General features: G+C 30.3%; 1 protein-coding gene across 3 annotated transcripts in view; it reads left to right on the top strand.

Moving 5' to 3' along the window:
* Window positions 1-15,935, top strand: part of LOC105837289 — a 62,069-nt gene extending 46,134 nt beyond the window's left edge. For all 3 annotated transcript variants that reach the window (XM_036290400.1, XM_012681913.3, XM_012681914.3), the window contains exons 15-19: window positions 2,158-2,314; window positions 3,701-4,175; window positions 4,260-4,860; window positions 14,703-15,093; window positions 15,207-15,935. In XM_036290400.1, coding sequence (XP_036146293.1) covers window positions 2,158-2,314; window positions 3,701-4,175; window positions 4,260-4,860; window positions 14,703-15,093; window positions 15,207-15,512 — 1,930 coding nt within the window. In that variant the 3' untranslated portion in view covers window positions 15,513-15,935. The remainder of the gene's footprint in view (window positions 1-2,157; window positions 2,315-3,700; window positions 4,176-4,259; window positions 4,861-14,702; window positions 15,094-15,206) is intronic.
* Window positions 15,936-21,607: the final 5,672 nt, after the last annotated feature.

Here is a 21,607-nt window from a genome sequence, read left to right as displayed (position 1 = left end):
CCTTTTTCAGGGAATTAATTTTTTATTTAATTTACTTTATACTTTTTAAAATTATACACATCAAAATTAGGGGATCACTTTTAATCTACCCAAAAATACCCAAAATTAAAACTTACATAACTTCGCGGTCGTAGAAAGAAAAATAAAAAAGCATTTTGAAGCTTGAAACCTCAGTTATAAGACACATTAAACCGTTTGAACTAAAAACGATTTCCCTCAAATAGATGGCTCTTTGAACATAACTGTGAAAAAATTTCAAAAAATACTCAACTTTGAAATCGTACATGGACATTAAAAAATTTTTTTGAAAATTTTTATTACAGCTAATTTAAAGCTTAAAGTCTCCTCTTTAAATTGGTTTTTTTAAATTTATCCTACGATTTTTTTCCGCCGAGTTATTCCACTTTCAAATAAACCATGCATTTTCGACACTTTCTCTGAAAAATATTCATATGCCGCAGGCATTAAATGACTAAATTATCCAAGGGATGTACTAGGAGTAGGGGTGTGTGTGTGGGTGGGTAAGTGGGTGTGTGTGTGGAGGGGGGGGGGTGTAGATCCTGCTCTCGGCGTTACCCAGGATCAACGACGTGGACGTTGCTGGACTCTGATCCCGTGCGTGCGTGCGTGCGTGCGTGCGTGCGTGCGTGCGTGCGTGCGTGCGTGCGTGCGTGCGTGCGTGCGTGCGTGCGTGCGTGCGGTTGAACTTACTGTTCAGAAACGAGTGTTGCCACCTCTTTGCCGAATAACTTCCTGACATCGAACTTGCATATTGATGCAGCGACGTATATCGTCTTGAGAAATTTTGTTGAAGGGCGGCAGTTAATTCTTCCAAGTTCGTTGGTTGTACTTCAAGACTTCTCAGACTACGACCAAGCATGTCCCAAACATGTTCGATCGGATTTAGGTCCGGACTCATGGCAGGATGATTAAGAAGCGGAATGTTGTTGTCTCTAAAGAAACGAAGAGTATGCTGAGCAATATGTGGACGGGCATTATCTTGCATAAAAATAAATTCTTGCCCCATAATATCCCGCATTGGTAATACGTAAGGATGCAATATTTCGTCGACATATCGTTGTGCAGTAAGTCCTGGTGGCGGCACTATGACGAGTTTTGTACGATGGAAGCTCGAAATACTTGCCCAAACTATTACAGAACCTCCGTGAAATGCTCTTACTGGAACCATGTGGCGTTGCTGGTATCGTTCTCCTCGTCGTCGCCAAATGCGTACACGTCGATCATTGCCATACAAACAAAATCGCGATTCGTCAGTGAATAATACGCGATTCCACTGTCTTGGACACCATTCCACATGTGTGCGTGCATATCGTAAGCGCGCACGACGATGATTTAAAGTCAACGCTGGTGCTGGAGCACGTTGACGTGACCGCAATCCAGTGTCCCTTAGGCGTTCTCTAATGGTAGACACACTGAGATTCCCGTAGACTTCTCTAAATTGATCTCTGACTTGCCTTGCTGTGACCACTGGATTGTCCACAACGAAACGAACTATTGCTCTGTCGGTTCTTTGATCTGTTACACGTTTACGGCCTTGGCCTTGACGTCTTCGAAAATCGTTGGTTTCCCGATAACGTGACCATGTACGACTTATCACTGACTGACTAACACCTAAACGTCTTGCAATATAACGTTGACTGTTACCTTCTTGTAAAAGAGTAACAATCTGAACTGCTTGCATTTCCGTAAGCTGTCTCGGCATTTTCGAAAATGCATTAACCGTGATAACACTTCGCTTTATTAAAGCCCGAATCAGAAATTGAAAAACCTGGTGCTACAAAATACTGCTTAATGGAATGGATTTTCTTTAATCAGAAATTGAGAAACCTGGTGCTACAAAATACTGCTTAATGGAATGGATTTTCTTTAATCAGAAATTGAGAAAATCCGTTCCATTAAGCAGTATTTTGTAGCACCTAAAAACATTTCTACATTCTATTTCTATAGTAGTTTTGTTGATTGGTATTGAAAAAAATTATTTTTCGTACCGGTACTTAGACATTTACCATTAAAAAACCATTAAAATTGAATTTTTTATGTTTGTGATACTACTAGTGATTGAATTATTTATCTTATCATTCAAAATAATCAACAAGCACTATGTAATGTAATGACTATGTTTAATATTCTTTACAGATTGGAATTAGAATTAGGTATTAAAAAGCAGCACAGCAAGGATTCCACTAGTGTAGCTTCAGAATATCCTTCGAATTTTAATCCGAACGTTATTGCATATTCATCTCCTCCGCAACAACAGCAAATAATGTACAGACAGCAGCCTACAGTTGTACAAGTATTTAACTTAAAATATTACTATATTTTATATATTAAAATGGGCAAATTTATATTGAATGTAAACGTATGTGAACGTATCATTTCTCGCTTCTGAACAAATTCAATATGGCTGCAGTGAGGACTAGGAGCCTTAATTTTTATTAATTTTAAAATTTAAAACATGAACTTTAATTTATTAATTTTTTCTGAATTATTTCTGTAAAGAAATTTATAATGGAAGCACACATTCTTATATAAAAAACAATTTTTTAATTTTATATAGAAGAAAGGTACCGAATTTGGAACGATTTCCTAAATTTAAACTTCCTTATTTCTTGGAAACTAAACATTGCACCATACAAATATCGATAAAAATATAATCTTTTTAGTTAATTAAAGAAATAAAAATCTATGTTTCATATATTCATTTTTTATATAAAATCTGCTAAAAACGAATTCGTCAAAAGCGAAAGTTATATTTGCACGATTATGTTGTTTAGGCAAGCTTAATGGAATAACATTGAGTCTGTAGTAATTACATAATTTATGTAAGATGTATAAAACAATAAAATGTAACATTAATACTTTGATTGTATATAGATCCCAAGTTAGGCGCTCATTTTGTCAGATTTTCTTTTTGACATGTGTCATGAAAACAATTATTTAAAAAATACAAAACAGTATTATTATAAAAATTACTATATCATTTGATAGAAGATATTTGCTAAGGCCCGATTTTACTAACTCCAATTACCTGAACCGGTCGGTTATTCCATTGGATTTTGCATTGACCATTGCATTTGTTAATTTTGCTTAACGACAAATACGATTGGTCAATTTCAATGGAATAACCGGCCGATTAAGGTAACCGGAGTTGGTGAAATTGGCTCTAATTCGTATTCATGTTTTCAACATGGTTTTTTTAACTACTGTTTAAGAAATATTGTCCAAAAACAAAGTAATGTTTCAAATTCGGTGTCTTTTCCCTATAATTAAATTATATAAATTTAATTTATGAATAAAATATGAAATTTGATTATTTATATTATAATTATTTTGAATAATTTAACTTTAAAAAAATCATAAGATTTTAATTTAATTATAAATAATACATTAAAAAAGTAATTTTTATAATTCAACTTAATTTAATTTTAACTTTGAATTAACTTAATTTTTTGTGTATGTAATTTTAATAACTAAGTCGATTTTATAAATTAACTTTAACTTAATTTAGCTGAAAAAGGAATATTAATTAAAGGAATATTAACAATCTTGTTAAAAATAACTAATTTAAATAAGAAATTGACAAAGTTATGTTAAAAGTTATTAACTTTTATTTTACTCTTTAACTTTTTAACTAGTTTGTATCCAATCTTGATTGAATGTAATTTCCCGTGTTTTTAAGGTTGGAAACGTCTTACAAGTGGTTCCTGCCGATTTCAATGGAATGCAATCAGTACGTCGAGAGGTACCTGCTGTAACCCCGCCCCCACCCGTTCGATCAGGATCTAGTCAGGTGGTTCGCGTAGGTAACGTACTCCAAGTAGTACCCACATCATTAGATTGGAGTAATAACAGTAGCAGCGCAGGCGATGGCGGTGGTGGTGGCGGTCAGTCTATTACTACAGATCAATCAAGTGGAGTTTTATATTCCTCAGCGATTTCGGCACACTCGCCCTCCGCACCCTCGGCTCCTATGTCCGTACCTGTTCCTGTCCCGGTTCCACTGCCTGTGCCACCGGCCGCGACGAATACTCATCCCTCCATCGCTATAACGCCCGCCGCTCCACTGCCGTTATCGTTGCCAGTACCTGTCCCTGTGCCGATTCCAATTCCTCCCGTAACGGCGGCGTTCTCGGCAAGGAACGAGATTCAACAGAGTACGTATACAAGTATATTGCATGCAATTTTTTGCCATCACAAAGATCTCGTAATTTAACGGATCGAATGTCTTTGTATTACAGAGATAGTTCAGCCTGTGTACAATTACGAGGCTATACTTGAGACACGTCGTAAAGAACGAGAGGAGCGTAAACGATTACGCGAGTTACGCAGAAAAGAGAAAGAACGTAAGCGAATAGAACGGGTTAATCGACGAGCTCTACGATTGCTGGAGAAGAATAGTACGTCACGACAGTCGAGCGGGGTCTTATTAGATCACCATAAGAGTGCAATTGTCGATCCGTCAGTTCTAAAAGCACTGAAAGAGGGAGAAGAGCATGCTGAATCTCCGTCGACTAATCTCACGAAAGAAGACGAGGAGATGACAACATCTATTAAAGAAGAAGATGAAGACGCTGCCGCAGATGAAGAAGAAGATGAGGACGACGACGAAGTCGAAGCTGAGGCGGAGGATGATGAAGAAGAGGAAGAAGAAGCAGAAGACGAAGATGAGGATGATGATGATGATGATGAGAAATCGTTACAAATAATTAACCAGCAAATTGAAGTCGACGAAACAATAACAGATGCGAATAAAGATCAAGTGGAAATTGAAGCTAAGAAGGAATGGCCAGCATTACCACCCCCGCCATTAAAAGGCATTTTGGTTGTTCCGGGATTTAGGTTTGTTGAAACTATATATATGGTATAAAATATACTTTTAAAAAATAGTGTATAATTGATATTTATTAAGAATTTGTATTTAGCAAATCGTATTTTATGCAGTCTTAATAAAAAGGACTTGCAATGGGGGGCATTAAGAATGAATATACTATACAGGAGATAGACAAAATAATACCTAACAATATCTATCTAGAAAATCTATATCTAGAAAACAGAGTTATGGAATAACAAAAAGTTAAAAATTAAATAATAAAATTAAAGTTAATGACTTTTAGCTGGATGCTAAAGTGCCCGTCAAATTTGATCGGAATCGATAATGTAGGGTTTTTTATTAGAAAATATTTTTGGATTGGGTTTGCAGAATTCCAAATCCCTTTACACAATCAAAGTATGCACAAAATAAGAAAATTTTAAAAAAATTTTTGTGTTAAAAAAATTTGTTATTGACATGAAATTGCCTTTTACTCTTTATTTTTGTACATACAAACTTTGTAAAAAAACTTTTAACAATTAGTAAAGAAAATGCTGTTAAATGTATATCTATATGAATGAAATAGTTTATGAGATATTAGGTGTCCACCGACGTTCAAGAACACTGGGTGTTTACGATAATGGCTATCCGAGTAATTTTCTCTAGGACCAAAATATATAATAAGCACAACCATCTACTATCATCATGATTCGTGACAACTCAATGCTGTCCGGTATAGCCAAATCATCACGAGCAAGTTGCGAGTTCCGTGAGTTTGTAGCAGGTAACCTAAAAAGTACGACATAAATAATTTGATTATTACAATTAAAAATAATCTGTTTTTAATGTATGATAAGATTATTAACTTTAAAATAGTAATTATATGTAACACAATCATGTATTTGTAAAGTATTGTCTAAAGTAATATCAGAGTTTATTTTATTTACAAATATTTATTTTGTCTATCAAGTTTCTATCATAACGGTATTATTTCAAAACCTAATATTTTAATTAAACATTGATTCTCAATAAATGTTATTATTTATTATTAACTAACATATATATTAGAAAAGTCATCTTTTATTAAACGGATGGTGTTAACACTTTGAAACAAATGAGATAAATTATGTAAAATTACTAAATAAATCATTATTAATAATATTTTTTAGATTACAAGTAAAATAAAAATTTAAGTATAAATATTTTTCTTTCTTGTAACAACTGTTAATGATAAGTTGCATGGTGTTATCATTGATTTAAAAAATCATATATCTTTATGTATAAATATTATGCATGAATATTTCACTAATGTGAAACTAATAATAATGTTTACAATAAATTTTTTTAATTTGTAATACAAGTGCATAGTAAATTAAGATATACTGTAAACAGATATACGTTAGATATGCATTAGATATACGTTATAATATAGAAACTTGATAGACAAATTAATAAATAAAATATTTGTAAATAAAATAATCTCTTTAATATTACTTTAGACAATACTTTAAAAGTACATGATTGTGTTATATAATTACTATTTTAATGAAGTTAATAATCTTACCATACATTAAAAACAGATTATTTTTAATTGTAATAATCAAATTATTTATGTCGTACTTTTTAGGTTACCTGCTACAAACTCACGGAACTCGCAACTCGCAACTTGCTCGTGATGATTTGGCTATACCGGACAGCATTGAGTTGTCACGAATCATGATGATAGTAGATGGTTGTGCTTATCATATATTTCGGTCCTAGAGAAAATTACTCGGATAGCTATTATCGTAAACACCCACTGTTTCGAGGAAAACGCATTTAAAATTTAAATGTGAAATAATTAATAAAGTGAAGTAATTAAACGAATTAGTGAAGTAATGAAACAATCACTTTTTACTTTTAGTCAATTATTCTTGGTCTACATCGTTTTTGATCTTACAAGGGGACCTTACGGGTCATGGGTCATCGATTTTTTTCATACTTATAAGATTTAAAGATCAGTACCCGGACATCAATTTCCTAAAGCAGTACGATGCGCTTCTCAAAAATACTCGAGAAAATCGATTTTGAAGATTTCCGATATCTTTAAGTACAGAAAATTTTGACCTATCGTCAGAGCCACTCGTAGCCGAGCGTACAGAGCTCTAGTTTAGTAAGCGCGAAGTCGCTGGTTCGATTCTTGCTCTGCCCCCAATTTTTTTTTTAATAAGTCAATGGAGTTTTTTTTAAATCCTATATCTTAACATTGATCAAATTGAAATGCTAATTAATTATTAAATATTTATTTGTTATTTTTTAAATAAAAATTAACAACTTTTTATTTTTAATTGCCACTTGCTTGAAAATGCGAATATTTATAATAAATTAAAATTTGGTACAAAAATGGAAAACGTCTTATTGTTAAATGCAAAAATAATATGTACAAATAATATTCAGTTATTTTATCGCTTACATTTTACGCTGTATCTTTAACACGTTAGTCGGAGTTTACAAGTCGAGTTTATTGTAAGTCGATCCTGGGGCTCGATTCTTGAATTCATTTGCAAGAAAACGTATGCGCAAATACCCGCTCTAACAGAAAAGTTGCAAGTTTATTGGTTAAAAGCCATACGATAGCCAATAAATTTTCAACTTTTCTGTAAGAACAGAATTTGCGAATACGTTTCTCTTGCAAATAAATTCAAGAATCGAGCCTCTGGTTGATCCCCATTCTTTCGCATCTAGTCGTGAACAAAGAACAGCCTTGCAAAAAATGGGAGAAGTAAGGGTTCCGAGAGAGCAGATGCTGTGTTATTCGTACTTTACCGTTAAATAAAAATAAAGGGATGTTAATTTTTATTTAAAAAATAACAAATATTTAATAATTAATTAGCATTTCAATTTGATAAATGTTAAGATATACAATTTAAAAAAAACTGCATTGACTTATTAAAAAAAAATTGGGACCAGCGAGAATCGAACCAGCTACTCCGCGCTTACGAAACTAGAGCTCTGTGCGCTCGACTACGAGCTGCTCTAACAATACGTCAAAATTTTCTGTACTTAAAGATATCGGAAATCTTCAAAATCGATTTTCTCAAGTATTTTTGAGAAGCGCATCGTACTGCTTTAGGAAATTGAAGTCCGGGTACTGATCTTCAAATCCTATAAGTATGAAAAAAATCGATGACCCATGACCCGTAAGGTCCTCTTGTTAGTAGAAGTATCTGCTGCTGCTGCTTTTGAACTTCTATGTTGAATTCTTTCTTCGCGCGACCTCTTAACCATTTTTGTGTCGGCCTTCTTGACACATTCCGCGTCCTCAATGTTACAATAATTTTCTGCAGTATTGCCTACTTGTACTCTCAGCAATTGTAAAATTTGTAGATATTTGTTACTTAAATACCGAAATCGCAACAAATGAAATTATTTCTACGATTCTGTTACCACTATGAAATATTTTTGGAGTCACGCGCCATATAATGTTATACAGGAGAAAGTTACAATAAAACTTATTTTCTTTTTTTATTCTTAACCAGTCACGTGCTTTATTAAAAATTTCATAATTTTGTTATTAGTTACCGGATTTAAATAAAACTTTATATATATATATATATATATATATATACACATATATACAGGGTGAGGAAAAAGTATGGAAATTCCTAAATATCTCGGAAACTACGCATTTTAGAAAGAAATGTTTCAAACAAAAGTGGTAAGGTTGACAAAGGTCTATTTACTGATCCTATCAGTTTGACTTTGCATGGCGTCGTCAAGGTCAAGACAAGGTTACCTTGAATTTTATAAATGGGACTCTATTTTTTATTGTATATTTTTGTAGCCCTCGTCAAGACGTTTTCAAAACACTAATAAAGCTTCTTTTGGTTAAGCATTTCCTGAGATATTTTAAAATTTGTCATGATACTTTTTAATACAAAATATGAAATATCTCGTAAAGTAAAGGAAAAAGATCTGGCCATCTAAGGGAAGATCGGAGGAAGATTAAAAAAAAACGAACAATGTAAATACTCAATAATTAGAGATCTATCAGCATCTGTTGTTTTCACGGTTACTCAGTATCAGTCGCTTTCATGGCTATTTATTATCAGTCGCTTTCGCGGCTACTCAGTGTCTGTCGTTTTTACGACTACCACACATCAATTACGTATTTATTTTTTAATTATTAGAGTACATATTTTACATTGTTCGTAGTATTTTGTCAAAATGCAACACCTTACTGAATGTGAACGAATGTCTTTTTTGATAATAAGAAAAAAGGGAAATAGAAAAGGTCATATAATGATGTTAGATAGCTCTTCAATGCAACGTTCCGAAATGAAAATACAAGTATCTCGAAATCTACAGTTTACAAAACAATTCGACGTTTCAAAGAAATTGGTAGCTTTAAAAACCGCCCAAAAACAGGGAGACCAGCAACAAACTCTGAGAAGTTATTGGATGTCTTGCAACCCTTTGTGGAGAATCCACATAGTTCCACTCACAGCTGTAGAACATGAAATAGATCAGAAGTAAGTTTGCAAAATATTAAAACAGAATAAATTCCATCCATACAAAGTTCATCTAGTACAAAAGCTGAATGAAGACGATTTTGATCGACGTCTAAAGTTTTGTGAATTAATGATGGAAAGAATAGATGCAGAATCTGATTTTCTTTACAACATAGTTTTTTCAGACGAAGCAACGTTTGAAATTAATGGTAATATTAATCGACACAATTGTAGATTTTGGTCGGATATAAATCTTTATTAGAAACTAGAATTTTATACTCAATATCAGGATAAAGTAAATGTTTGGGCAGTTATTTTAATACTTGATAGGTCCATTCTTTATTAAAGGAAATTTAAATGCTGTAATGTATGAAGATACGTTGAGAAACCAAATAATTCTTGCGATAAGGGCCATTGTTGGTGGAGACATTGAGAACACTTAGTTCTAACAAGATGATGCTGCGCCACACGCATGCAAGAAATGTTTGTATTAATTTGAATGTAGTCTTCGCTGAACGATGGGTAGGGAGGAGAGGTCTAATTGACTGGCCAGTTTGATCACCAGACCTCTTACCTTTCAACTATTTTATATGGGGCTACCTGAAGAGTAAAGTTTATGTTACAAAACTATAAACTGTACAGGATCTGCGTCGTCAAATCCTTGATGAAGCTGCGCTCATTTCCACGGATTATATTAGGAACTACTTCAGGATTTTACGATCGACTAGTACACTGTCAAACTGTGAATGGTGGACACTTTGAAAATTTGTTGTAAACTTTGAAAAGATAGATCCTTACTCGATCTTGCCTTAACTGGCCAGATCCTTCCTCGATCTTATCTTAATTGGCCGGATCTTTTCCAATCTTGCCTTAACTGGCCGAATCCTTCCTCGATTTTGCCATATATGGCCGGATCTTTCTCCTTTAGTTTACGAGATATTTTATATTTTGTATTAAAAAGTATTATGACAAATTTTAAAATATCTCAGGAAATGCTTAACCAAAAGAAGCTTTATTGTAGTGTTTTGGAAACTACTCGACGAGGGCTACAAGAATATACAATAAAAAAAATAGGGAGTCCCATTTAAAAAATTCAAGGTAATAGAGGCCAAAAATGAGTAAAATTAAAGTGTAAAAATTGTAATGGAATTTATTATTATAGTGCAAATCAATAGTAAACTGTATGTTTTGACTTAATCTTCCTCAGCAGTAATTTTATATACATATAAAATAAATTAAGACATTACAAATAAATTAATTTAAAAAACAAAGAGTTGAGTCATAAAACAATTACATCACAATTTAACATGTCAAACGGATTACAAAAAGATTCGGTAATTATAGTTAGATAGTATAAAAATTGATCGGTAAAATGGTTATGAAATACATAATTGATTCTTGTTTCCACACGAGAATAGTTTGAGTCCATAGTTAAAATTGTGGTAACTTCGTTGTTAAATTAATAAAATAGAAGTTAAAAAGTGATATCAAATTTCTAATCTGAGAAAAAAGTAACAAACTACGTAAAAAAATGAACACAGATAAAAATAAAGACTATTGAACTATTTACTCACTGTGAATACAAGAGATGAAATATTTAATTTCTATTTTATGGTTGACGTTGTCTCGATTGATCCGCAATGCTCAAGAGTTAAATTGAATCTGTCTGTAAAATTCAACTTAACTTAACTAGCTGACATTGTTTTAAGTTTAAGTGCATTACTTATACTTTCTCCTAATTGTGTGTTTTCATTGTTGTTCTTAAGTCTATCTAAGATGGATAAATAAGATTCATCTAGCAGTTCGGTATCTTTGTTTAAAGTGTCTTTTTACAAACGTACTGTTGAATTTAATTATTGACAGCATCGGCAAGAGATGGCCATACATTAAAAAGACAACGAATATTCCACGATCTCATCTCTGCAGTGGAATTTATTGTATCACTTACCTTTTTTAACGACATTATCTAAACAAACCTTTGGCACTCTAATGGATTCGCCACTGTTCGCCATCATTGCCGATGTTATGCAAAATTTAGAATTATATATTTTAAACAGCCTAAAGTTGGATTTGTCTTTTTATGCATGGTATGTCGATGACATTGTTTTCGCAGTCTACTGACCAGATTAATAATATATTAGACACATTCAATAATTATCATGAAAGATTGCAATTCACGATAGAACTTGAGAATAACCGTTACTCAATTTTTTGAATCTATCACTACAAATTTGTAATGACACTTTGTTGATAGACTGGTACTACAGAAATACTTTTTCAGGCAGATATCTTTTGTATTTCTCCAATCACCTGACCTGCCATAAGATTGGCATAATTTATGGGTTTGTTGACAGAGCTGTCACATCCTAAATTCTATCAAAAAAACATAGGACTTGTTGTAAACTTTTTATTAAACGACGGTTATCGAAATAATTTTTAACAAAAGCAATGTAAGACTCAAGAAAGTATTCAACATTAAAGTTGGATTTCATATACTGAATTCCAGTATATGAACCTTTTAAATAATACAAATGGAAAAACTTGAGAGCCAAAAATCATAATAATTTGTCACATCAAGAATGTGTCTGAAACAATAGCAACAGCAATAAATAAAAATGAATTCATCGTAAGATATAAGTTTTTCAATAATCTCAAAAGATTCATTAAAGTGCACAAAGATCAAGTCCAACAAAATCAAAGTAACAACGTTGTATACAAGATATTTTGTAAAAATTGTGATACCTCGTACGTTCGGCAAACGAAAAGGAAACTTAAAACTAGATTAACCCTTTGAGGTTATTGTGGGTGGTTACCATCCATCACTTAAATTTAACATTTTTCTGATATTTACATCTTTCTGATCTAAGAAAAAATATATCAGAACCGCCTTATAATGGTAGTTAAAGGTTTCAATTATGCTCTTGTACTATTCTGTAACAGAAAGTCATTGTAGTTTGCTATTGGCAGTCATCCAAAAGCAAAATAGGATGGTAGTATATAACCACCCAGTATATAAAAGTCTAAATTTTTAGATAAAAATATTTAAAATTAAAAAAATTATGAGTTATTTTGTAAAAACTTTTTTTTCTAATGTTGTAAGATTTAAGAATTGTTTAGGTACTAACGTTTTTTTTATTTTTGCTTAAAAAATATTATAATACATTTTTCAAACATTCAAGTTTATCTCTGAATTTTTTATTACCATATTTTTGATAATTTGATAAATACAGCTATTTAAAAATAACGATGGGTGATAACCACGTGTGACCTCAAAGTTCGAAAAATAAAGTGTGATCTCTAAGGGTTAAAAGAACATAAAAATAATACAAAAATAAATGTTTCTAAACTTTTGGTTATCTCTGACCATATGTTAAAGTTTAATCATACTTTCGACTAGGATAACTCGAAGATTTTAGAATTTGAATCAAATTATTACAGAAGATTGATCGCAGAAATGTTGCACATAAAGAGCAGTCATACGGTCTCAATTTAAACAAAGATACCGAACTGCTAGATAAATCTTATTTTGCCATTTTAAACAAACTTGAGAATGACAATAAAAATACAGTTAGGCAGGTTTGAGAACGTTACTTCATAAAAGTAACGTGTTACCGTTACCGTTACTTAAAAAAAAATAACTTGTTACCGTTACTAAAAAAATAACGATTCGTTACGTTTTCGTTATTGTTTTTATTAAAATTAATATTTATTGCTAGTATTAATCGAAAATTTATACGTCACAGATCGAGTCTAACTAACTCTAGAATGCCACAAGGAATAATAGGATTTTTTAATATATATATATATATATATATATATATATATATATATATAAAATAAAAATCCTTCTATTATTTCTTGGCATTTTAGAATTAGTTATATATATATATAATTAACTATATATATGTATATATACTAATATATTAATATTAATATAGATATACATTTTTCTAATTGCACGTATAATCATTAATATCATATTAATATCACATCAATTTAATAATAAAAGTCTTTTAATATTCATATACAATCTAACACGTAAAAAAGTAAAACGCATCATACTTTAGGACACATTCAGACCTTGACAAATTAAATAAGAATAGAAAAACAGAAACCAATTAGAATTTGTGCTAACCCTGCAGTTAAAATAAAGTAACGCGCTTACACATAAACACAATGTTAGCCGAATTTTACAGCCAGATTCAATTTAACTCATGAGCATTGCGGATTGATCGAGACACACGTCGACCATAAAACAAAAATTAAATATTTCATACCTTGCATTCACAGTGAGTAAATAGCTCAATAGTCTTTATTTTCGTCTGTGATCACTTTTTACAGTTTTTTATTTTTCCCTTAGATTACTAATTTGACATCATTTATTAACTTTTATTTTATTAATTTAGCAACAATTTTGAATATATAACAAACTATTTTTGTGTGGAAACAAGAATCAGTTATTTTATAATCATTTTACCGATCAATTTTTATACTATCTGACTATGATTACCGAATCTTTTGTATTCCTTTGACATGTTAAACTGCGATGTAATTGTTTTATTACTCAACTTTTTCTTTTTTTAATTTATTTATTTGTAATGTCTTAATTTATTTTATATGTATATAAAATTATTGCTAAGGAAGATTAAATAAGTCAAAACGCACAGTTTATTATTGATTTGCATAATAATAATAAGTTCCACTAAAATTCTTACACCTTAACTTGTTCGTTTTTAGCCTTTATTCCTTTACTATTCCTTTATTGTTATGAATCATTTTCTTGAACGTTTTGAATGTCTGCAAAATTTCTGAAATAATAGTAAATAAAATAATTTGGCTGCACAGAGTAAATATTATGTCAACACAAATATCTAGTTTAATAGTTTAAATTGGCTTAATTATAAGACCCTATAGGGCTTAAGTTTTTTAATAGAAATTGTAGAATTTTTATGTAATATATTATTATTTATTGGACTTGATGAATCTTAAGTTCTGATAGTATAACGATTTTATCAAGGCTTACTTAAAGCAACTCTATCGATAAAATTCTTACATTATGGATATTATATTTTAATATATTTGTTGATAGTATATTTTAATGTATTTGAATGTATGGGACACATTGGAACACCTGGCCCTAGAGGTTTAAAATATCATTCTTTGAATATTTTTATATTATAGATATTATGTGAATTAATCGAAAAAAACTAAATATTTTTAAAAATGTTTTAAAATTTATATAGAAATTTTAAGAAAAATTTTCACAAAAATCATGAAAGAAATTTTTATTTTCGTATACTTCCAAGGTTTACATTATTTTGTCCATTTGCTGAATTTAGCTTGCATTGTGCATCAAATAAACAGATTTTTGTTCTTTTTAGAAGAAACGCGATTTCTAATGGCAATCTGGATGATTTGTCGGATGCAGACGACGTTATCATTAAAGACAGCACCGACAAAGATGAAGAGACAGATAAGAATAACGAGTGTAACAAAGATACGGGTTCTGATACTAAATCCGCTAAATCAAATTCGGTGAAACCGAAAAAGGCAAAGAGGATCAAAAAGTCGGTTCAGTTCGCCGACGGTGTAAAACCTGGCGAGGGGACTAGCCCTAGTGGCGGCGAGGGTGATATGCCCTCGCCGCCTCCTCCACAAGGAATTTGTTTCCGTGAGGGATTCAGCGATTTAAGGAGGGACAAAATTTACAGTTTCAGAAAGAGCAGAAAGGAGAAGAGAGCAAGACCGCAAAAAACCAAGAAAAAAGTCAAGGTGTGTTATTATTCTGCTATTGATTTTGTTCAGTGTGTTAAAAAAAAGGTTCAGATTAAAGAAGTATTTTCCCAATTGTATTGTACAAAATATTCTTTCTCGCATTTTTACAGGTAAAAATAATCAAGTTGAAGAAACCGCGTATCACTCCGTTGACGGCTATGATAATGGACGACTCCGACGAAATGGACGACCGTTCGCCACCCCCGCCTCCACCTGGTTCTCCACCGCCACCTCATCTCTGGCCCAGTTATCTTTCGATTTATAATACAACGGTGCGTGCGGTCGAACAATCGCAAGCCACGACTGCAACTTTGACACCCATACCTGTACAAGCTCCGCCACCGCCGACTCCGTTACCTCTTCTAATTCCACCTCCGCCGTTGAATTATACCATCCAACCTTGTAGTAAATCTTAAGCTGGGACTCATGCAACGCATGCTCGCGCAGCGTTGATTTTGTAAATTTTTTAGGGCATGTAATTCTTTTTCTCGCGAAACATAGTGAAATATTGCGCGCTGGAATCTTGGATGTAAAAGTGAGAATTGTAAATTGGTCTTAAGACTTCTTTAATAATGATAAAGAGTTAAAATGATAGAGAAGCGAACGTGTACCAATAATCGATGTTGTAAATATCTTTGCAATATAATAATTTCTTTTTTTTTACCAAGAGATCGTGATGTTAATCTGATAAACTTTGATCCACTGCGTCCTAATAATTTTATATTAATAATCAATTTCGTATATTTTCGATCAAAAATCATCGAATGTATAAAATGTTTCCGAGCTAATGGTACAATCTGAAAGATTTCTTAGTAAAAAATAAAAATTTAAAAATTAAATCTGTATCTTTTTAATCTTGAACTATTCTCAATGTTCGACACTGTGTGTCCTATGTCAAATTCATTCAAATTCCTTTCTCGTGATTATTAAAATATACGTAATAAAAAATAAATTTCATGTTTAAAGCATATTTTAAAATATGCAATATTATTAGAAAAGGAAGATGATTAATATTAAATTTATTTATATGTTATATATTTTACTGTGTACATTTATATATAGAGTATTCAGCAACGGATGGAGAAAAAATTTAAGAAATGTTTCTAGACAATAAAATAAAACGAAAATCAGAAATAATAAAATTCTGATTAAGAGTTTTTAATCGTATATGTTTAAACATTCGTGTTAAAAGTGTCTATAATATAAAAATTTCAACATTTATAATTAAAAAACAAAGTTTTAATTTTATTAATCTTATATATTTAATGGTCTTTACTATGACTACTTATTAATATAGTTTTATACTTATTAAGTAGTACTTGTAATAACTTGATTAATAGTTTTATAATTACTTTATATAATGCGAGATCTGCAATGTCAGCAGGAGTAATGAAGTAAGGAGTTTGGTTTTTAATCCTAAGGTGAGTAAGAGTAACAATTGACCAATTAAAAACCGGGAGTAAGCGAAATGACACTACAAATCTCATTTCATATTTCTTACTTCTTACTCCTACTCCATTACTCCTGCTGACATCGTAGACCTTGCATAAAATTATTGACGTCAGGTGGGAGAAAATTTAAAGAGTGATTCTGAATAAGACATAAGACAACATGAGACAGAAATTAATAACAAAATTACAATTAAGGTTTTGTTTTTAAATGTTTAAATATTCATGTGCTGTAGGCACTTGTTACATAAATATTTAAAATTATATAAGAATATGAATAATAAAATTTTAATAAACGTTTCTTTTTTAATTAATGCTTAAATATTTAAACATTTTTTTAATTAAAAAACATTTAAACATTTTTTCTAATTAAAAAAATGAAATCTCATTCATAATTTTGTTACATTATTATCGAATTTTTTAATTTTACTTAATATATTACTTAATTTTTTTAATTTTATTTGGAATCAAATTTTCTTCTGCTTTTTATTAAATATACTCTGTATAATCTTTTTAACTTATATTATTTTTAATTATTTTATTGTAAATTATTAATTATTTATTGTAAATATAATATTTTTAAAAATTTTATCTATTTATATATATATATCACACATACGCGCGCACGCGCGCGTAAGTGTGTGTGTGTGTGTGTGTGTGTGTGTGTGTGTGTGTGTGTGTGTGTGTGTGTGTGTGTGTGTGTGTGTGTGTGTGTGTGTGTGTGTGTGTGATTATAAAAGTCTTGCGTGAAACGAATTGAATGGCGTATGACTATTAAGGATTGTTTAAGTTTAAAAAAGTACGAAGATGTTAATTTTGCAATTTTGCAATTTATTTTGTAAGAAAATCTTTGATTGCATTATTAGCTCTGAAACATTCCGCGTTAGAGGATTGCAATGGATATAGTGTAATTATGATTATTGATAACGCGTATCGTTACAATTTATATAAGTACATTCTCGAAAAAAATGCAATGCATGTATATTGTATTATATATCAATTTGTCACAAAACATGTGACTAAAATGCAGTACAATGTATCATTTAAAAATCCAATTCTATTTATTTCTTGATACTTCAATGTAAAATACTAAAGTATACAAACACGCGTAATCTGATTTTAAAAACAATATCATTGCACCAGTCTATTAACAAATGTGAAATTGAATTAGTCAATAAATAAATACAAAGAAAATAGAAAATTATATAAGAAAAATAAATAGAAAATTTAAAAAATGGTTTTTTCTTCTACAAACCTGAGTAACTCATGTCCGTTTATTCATAGAAGTTTTGAAATCTCAAAGAGTCTCATTTCTTATTCTCTTATTTTAAAAAGTTGTCTGAAGGAATCTGTGCGATGATGTGACCGAGACCATCGATTTTCTTATGAACAGTATAGAATTATGATTTCTATATCGAGAACTAGTGATGATTCAGGATTGCAGACTACCTAGTTGCTTTTTGTGAAAAGTGAAACTTTTGAATAACTGTTTTTTCTATTCTAAATTAATATCTGGTAATATCTCTATTTTTATTTAAAAATTATTTTTCTTGAAACAATTGTTTAAAAAAAATGAAATTTTGCAAGCAACATTTATTGGAATTTTATTATACAAATAATATTCAGTCTTTTAGGAAAAATTATTTATGTATTAAAATAAAAAGAAAACTTTTTGTGAGTCTTATTTACGATTTCGTTTTCTATTTGCTTTTTATTGAAAATACTTATTTTTGTTTCTAAATAATTACACTTTTTAACAAATTTAAAGTTTCAGTATTTTTTGCAAATTATTATTTGAAAGTTTTATTATTTTAGTATTTTTCTTGAACAGTCGTATATTGCTGTAATTATTCAATGACTGGTGCAGTGACCTTATTGTTTGAGTTTCTCTATATGTATATTATGCATTTGAAGTTTGAGTTTTCAAAACTTGGATGTGTGTGAAAATAGCACGTTAACGATATTATATATTGTAAAATATTTCTACAATATGTAAAAAGAATTCTATTTGGAAAAATTAAGATAATTTTACGAAAATTTCAAAGCGTCTTGCTGTTTGTATAAAAAAGGCTTTAAAGATAATGTCGAATATTAATTAATATATAAAGCGAGTATATATTATCATATATACTACTTTATTCAATTAATCTATTTAAGGATAAATTAGAAGCTTTATATTTCCGTTTCTGAATTCTATTTTCTATATATGTATAATTAGATATTTACAAAGTTGGGTAAATTATTAATTTTTAAACTAAATTTTTAAATTAATCGACATAAATTGAAATTAATGTTGGCGACTTATAAAATTAATTTAATTACATAATTTAAAAGTTACATTAATCAAAAACAAACTCAGTTAAAAATTATGTTAAAATTAAATTAAAAATTAATTTTGAAAAGCATTGTTTATATAATAAATTAGAAAATTGCAACTTTTTAAAATTAAATTACTTAAAACAATTATAATGTGGACTATCAAATAAATTTAATATTTTATTTATAAATTAAGTTTAAATATGAAATATTCAAGAAATATTGTATTTTAACATGGAAAAATGCTTTTTCTTTCATTTTTTACATATGAGAATTTTTAACTTGGGAAAAAAGTTAATAAATTAAGTTTTTGTGATTCAAAAATAATTAAAATTAACCCTTAGTTAGTAAAATTATTCTTAGACTATGTGTGGCACTGCCGGAAATTTTATTCAACAAACACGATTTTACCAAAAACTTTGTAGACATTTTTTTTAATATTTCTAAATCTAAGTAATTTTTGATATTTTAATTAGATTAGAATATTCATTTTCCTGAGATTTTTGAGTTCCTAAAAACATTAATTTAAAAAACATTTTAATTGATTGATTTAGCTCGGAGATATGAATAACTAAAAATTACTTAAGTGCCGCACATCCAATCTAACAACGGTAAATTTCGATAGTCTAATAACTGAGGGTTAAAAATTAACTTATTTAAACTTAAGTTAGAAGTTTTAATTTCATTAACTTTTTAATTATTTTTAGTTTCTACTATAACTACTACCTAACTCTGGATACCCGGAAAAAAATGTTTCATATAAAAACATATAAATATATATAAAATATGTCCATGTATGTTTATATTAGTTTCCTTTCTTTTGTAAAATTTCTATTTGATATAAAAAATAATAGTCATATTGAAAAGAAAAACTAATTAAAAAAATAGTTTTTGCATTGCTTTTAAAAAAGCTAAGTCTGAAAAATTGTTTATATATAATCGTATATATTCCGGAATATATTCAGAGTTGCAGAGTTTGCTGCAAAATTTACGTTATTTTGCTAGCTGGGTATTGCTTGTACGTGGAAATATTCGTTGATAATATCCGATCTACGCGTGTTGTAAACGGGTGCTTTTTATTTAGTGACACAAGTATGCAAGACGACTTTTTTGTTTTTATTTAATTTCCCAGCTAACACAATGACAAATTTTGCAACAAACTTGAGCAAGCCTTTGCAACAGCATTGTGACAAGGTGTGTCTGCATAAAGATTAGCTTTTGCTGGCAAGGTTTGTTGTAAACAATATGACATATATTTTATGCAAATAATAGAATAAAACTTGCTAGTAAACCATAACACCAAATGTGTAGCAAGAACAAGGCAATTAAATCTTGCCATACACAATATGATAGCAAATTTGTGGCACAAAACAGGGCAAATCTTGCCGAAATTAAGAAAAATAAAATATTAGACTGATCAGTCCAATATTATAATATGTGTGAATGGTGCAATTGTGCTTGGTTCTCTGTTCTCAGCAAGCCCTTTTTATTCACCCAGTAGGTCAATCTTTTTCACGAGAAATACGCCATCTTGAGATGGATAATGAACCCACTCGGCAAGTAATGTTGTTGAAATATTGTAATATTTGAAAATGGTACATAAATATTTCGTTAATATTTTAATTGTAACTTTGCATGTGAAATATTTTAAAAATAAATTTGCACCATATTTTTATAATAATGCAAATGCAAGATTTCTGAAATCTTTGACAGAAGATAAAAAAGTTTGCTTTTATATTTGTATGGCTCTGTAATATTACAAAAGAAATGTGACAAATGCATTATTTCAAAAATTTTTTGGGAAAATTATAAAGTAATAATATTAATATTTCTTACACAATGAATATTTCTGCAAAATATCAAACGCAACATTGCATTTAAAGTATTTCTAAAAAATTTCTGAAAGATTGTGTAGGTAATAAAAATTTAAATTGCTGAAAATGAATTTCTGCAATACTGCACAAAAAATATTGCAAACCCAGCAAACACAAAGTTACATGTAACGTGCTTGTTAGTTGTAATTTCCCATTCAATAATATAATTGCAATATAACACACGTGTTATATTACAATTACATTGTTGAGTGGGAAATTACAACTAACAGGTACGTTACATGTAACTTGGTGTTTGGTGGGAAATATACCCAGCTAACCATTTGCTGCCAAATTGTCAGTAGACTGCTAAAAATTTCTTGCGGAATCAGGCTACCAAATGGCCTACTGTGTCCTCGAGTGCGCTCCAATTGCAAACAAAAATTCTTAAATCCTGATATCAAATTGGATGCAACACCAGAGCAGACCTGTCACTAGCAATACAATGACAAATTCACGCAGCAAATTGAGAACAGATGTTGCAATGTAAACTTACAGCAGATTTGCGCCAAATATGCAGCAGATCTGTATTTATAAATGATGACAGATTGGCGACAAATTTGTCGAATCTTTATTTTCACAGTTATACTTTTATTTGAGAATCGATGTCTCCTGGGAAGATTTATTAATTCAGGAGTAGGAACAGATTGAATAATTTACCCCACCCTATCCTTAGCATCTAATATATATTTCCTATAGAGGGGCCTCAATTGACCTATCTATTTTCTCCCTTTATATCGCAGGTATATCATCCCCAGGTAGCAAGCTCACGTCATTTTGACGTCCCAAAATGGTCATTTACTGACTATTCTTGACGTCACAAAATGACGCCCTTATGACGTTAAAATGACGGTCGAATGTCACAAATTCCTGACG

Source organism: Monomorium pharaonis, chromosome 7 (assembly GCF_013373865.1).
Source record: "Monomorium pharaonis isolate MP-MQ-018 chromosome 7, ASM1337386v2, whole genome shotgun sequence".
In the NCBI taxonomy this organism is placed as follows: domain Eukaryota; kingdom Metazoa; phylum Arthropoda; class Insecta; order Hymenoptera; family Formicidae; genus Monomorium; species Monomorium pharaonis.
Note: the sequence above shows the minus strand (reverse complement) of the source record. Positions and strands in the feature narration are given on the sequence as shown.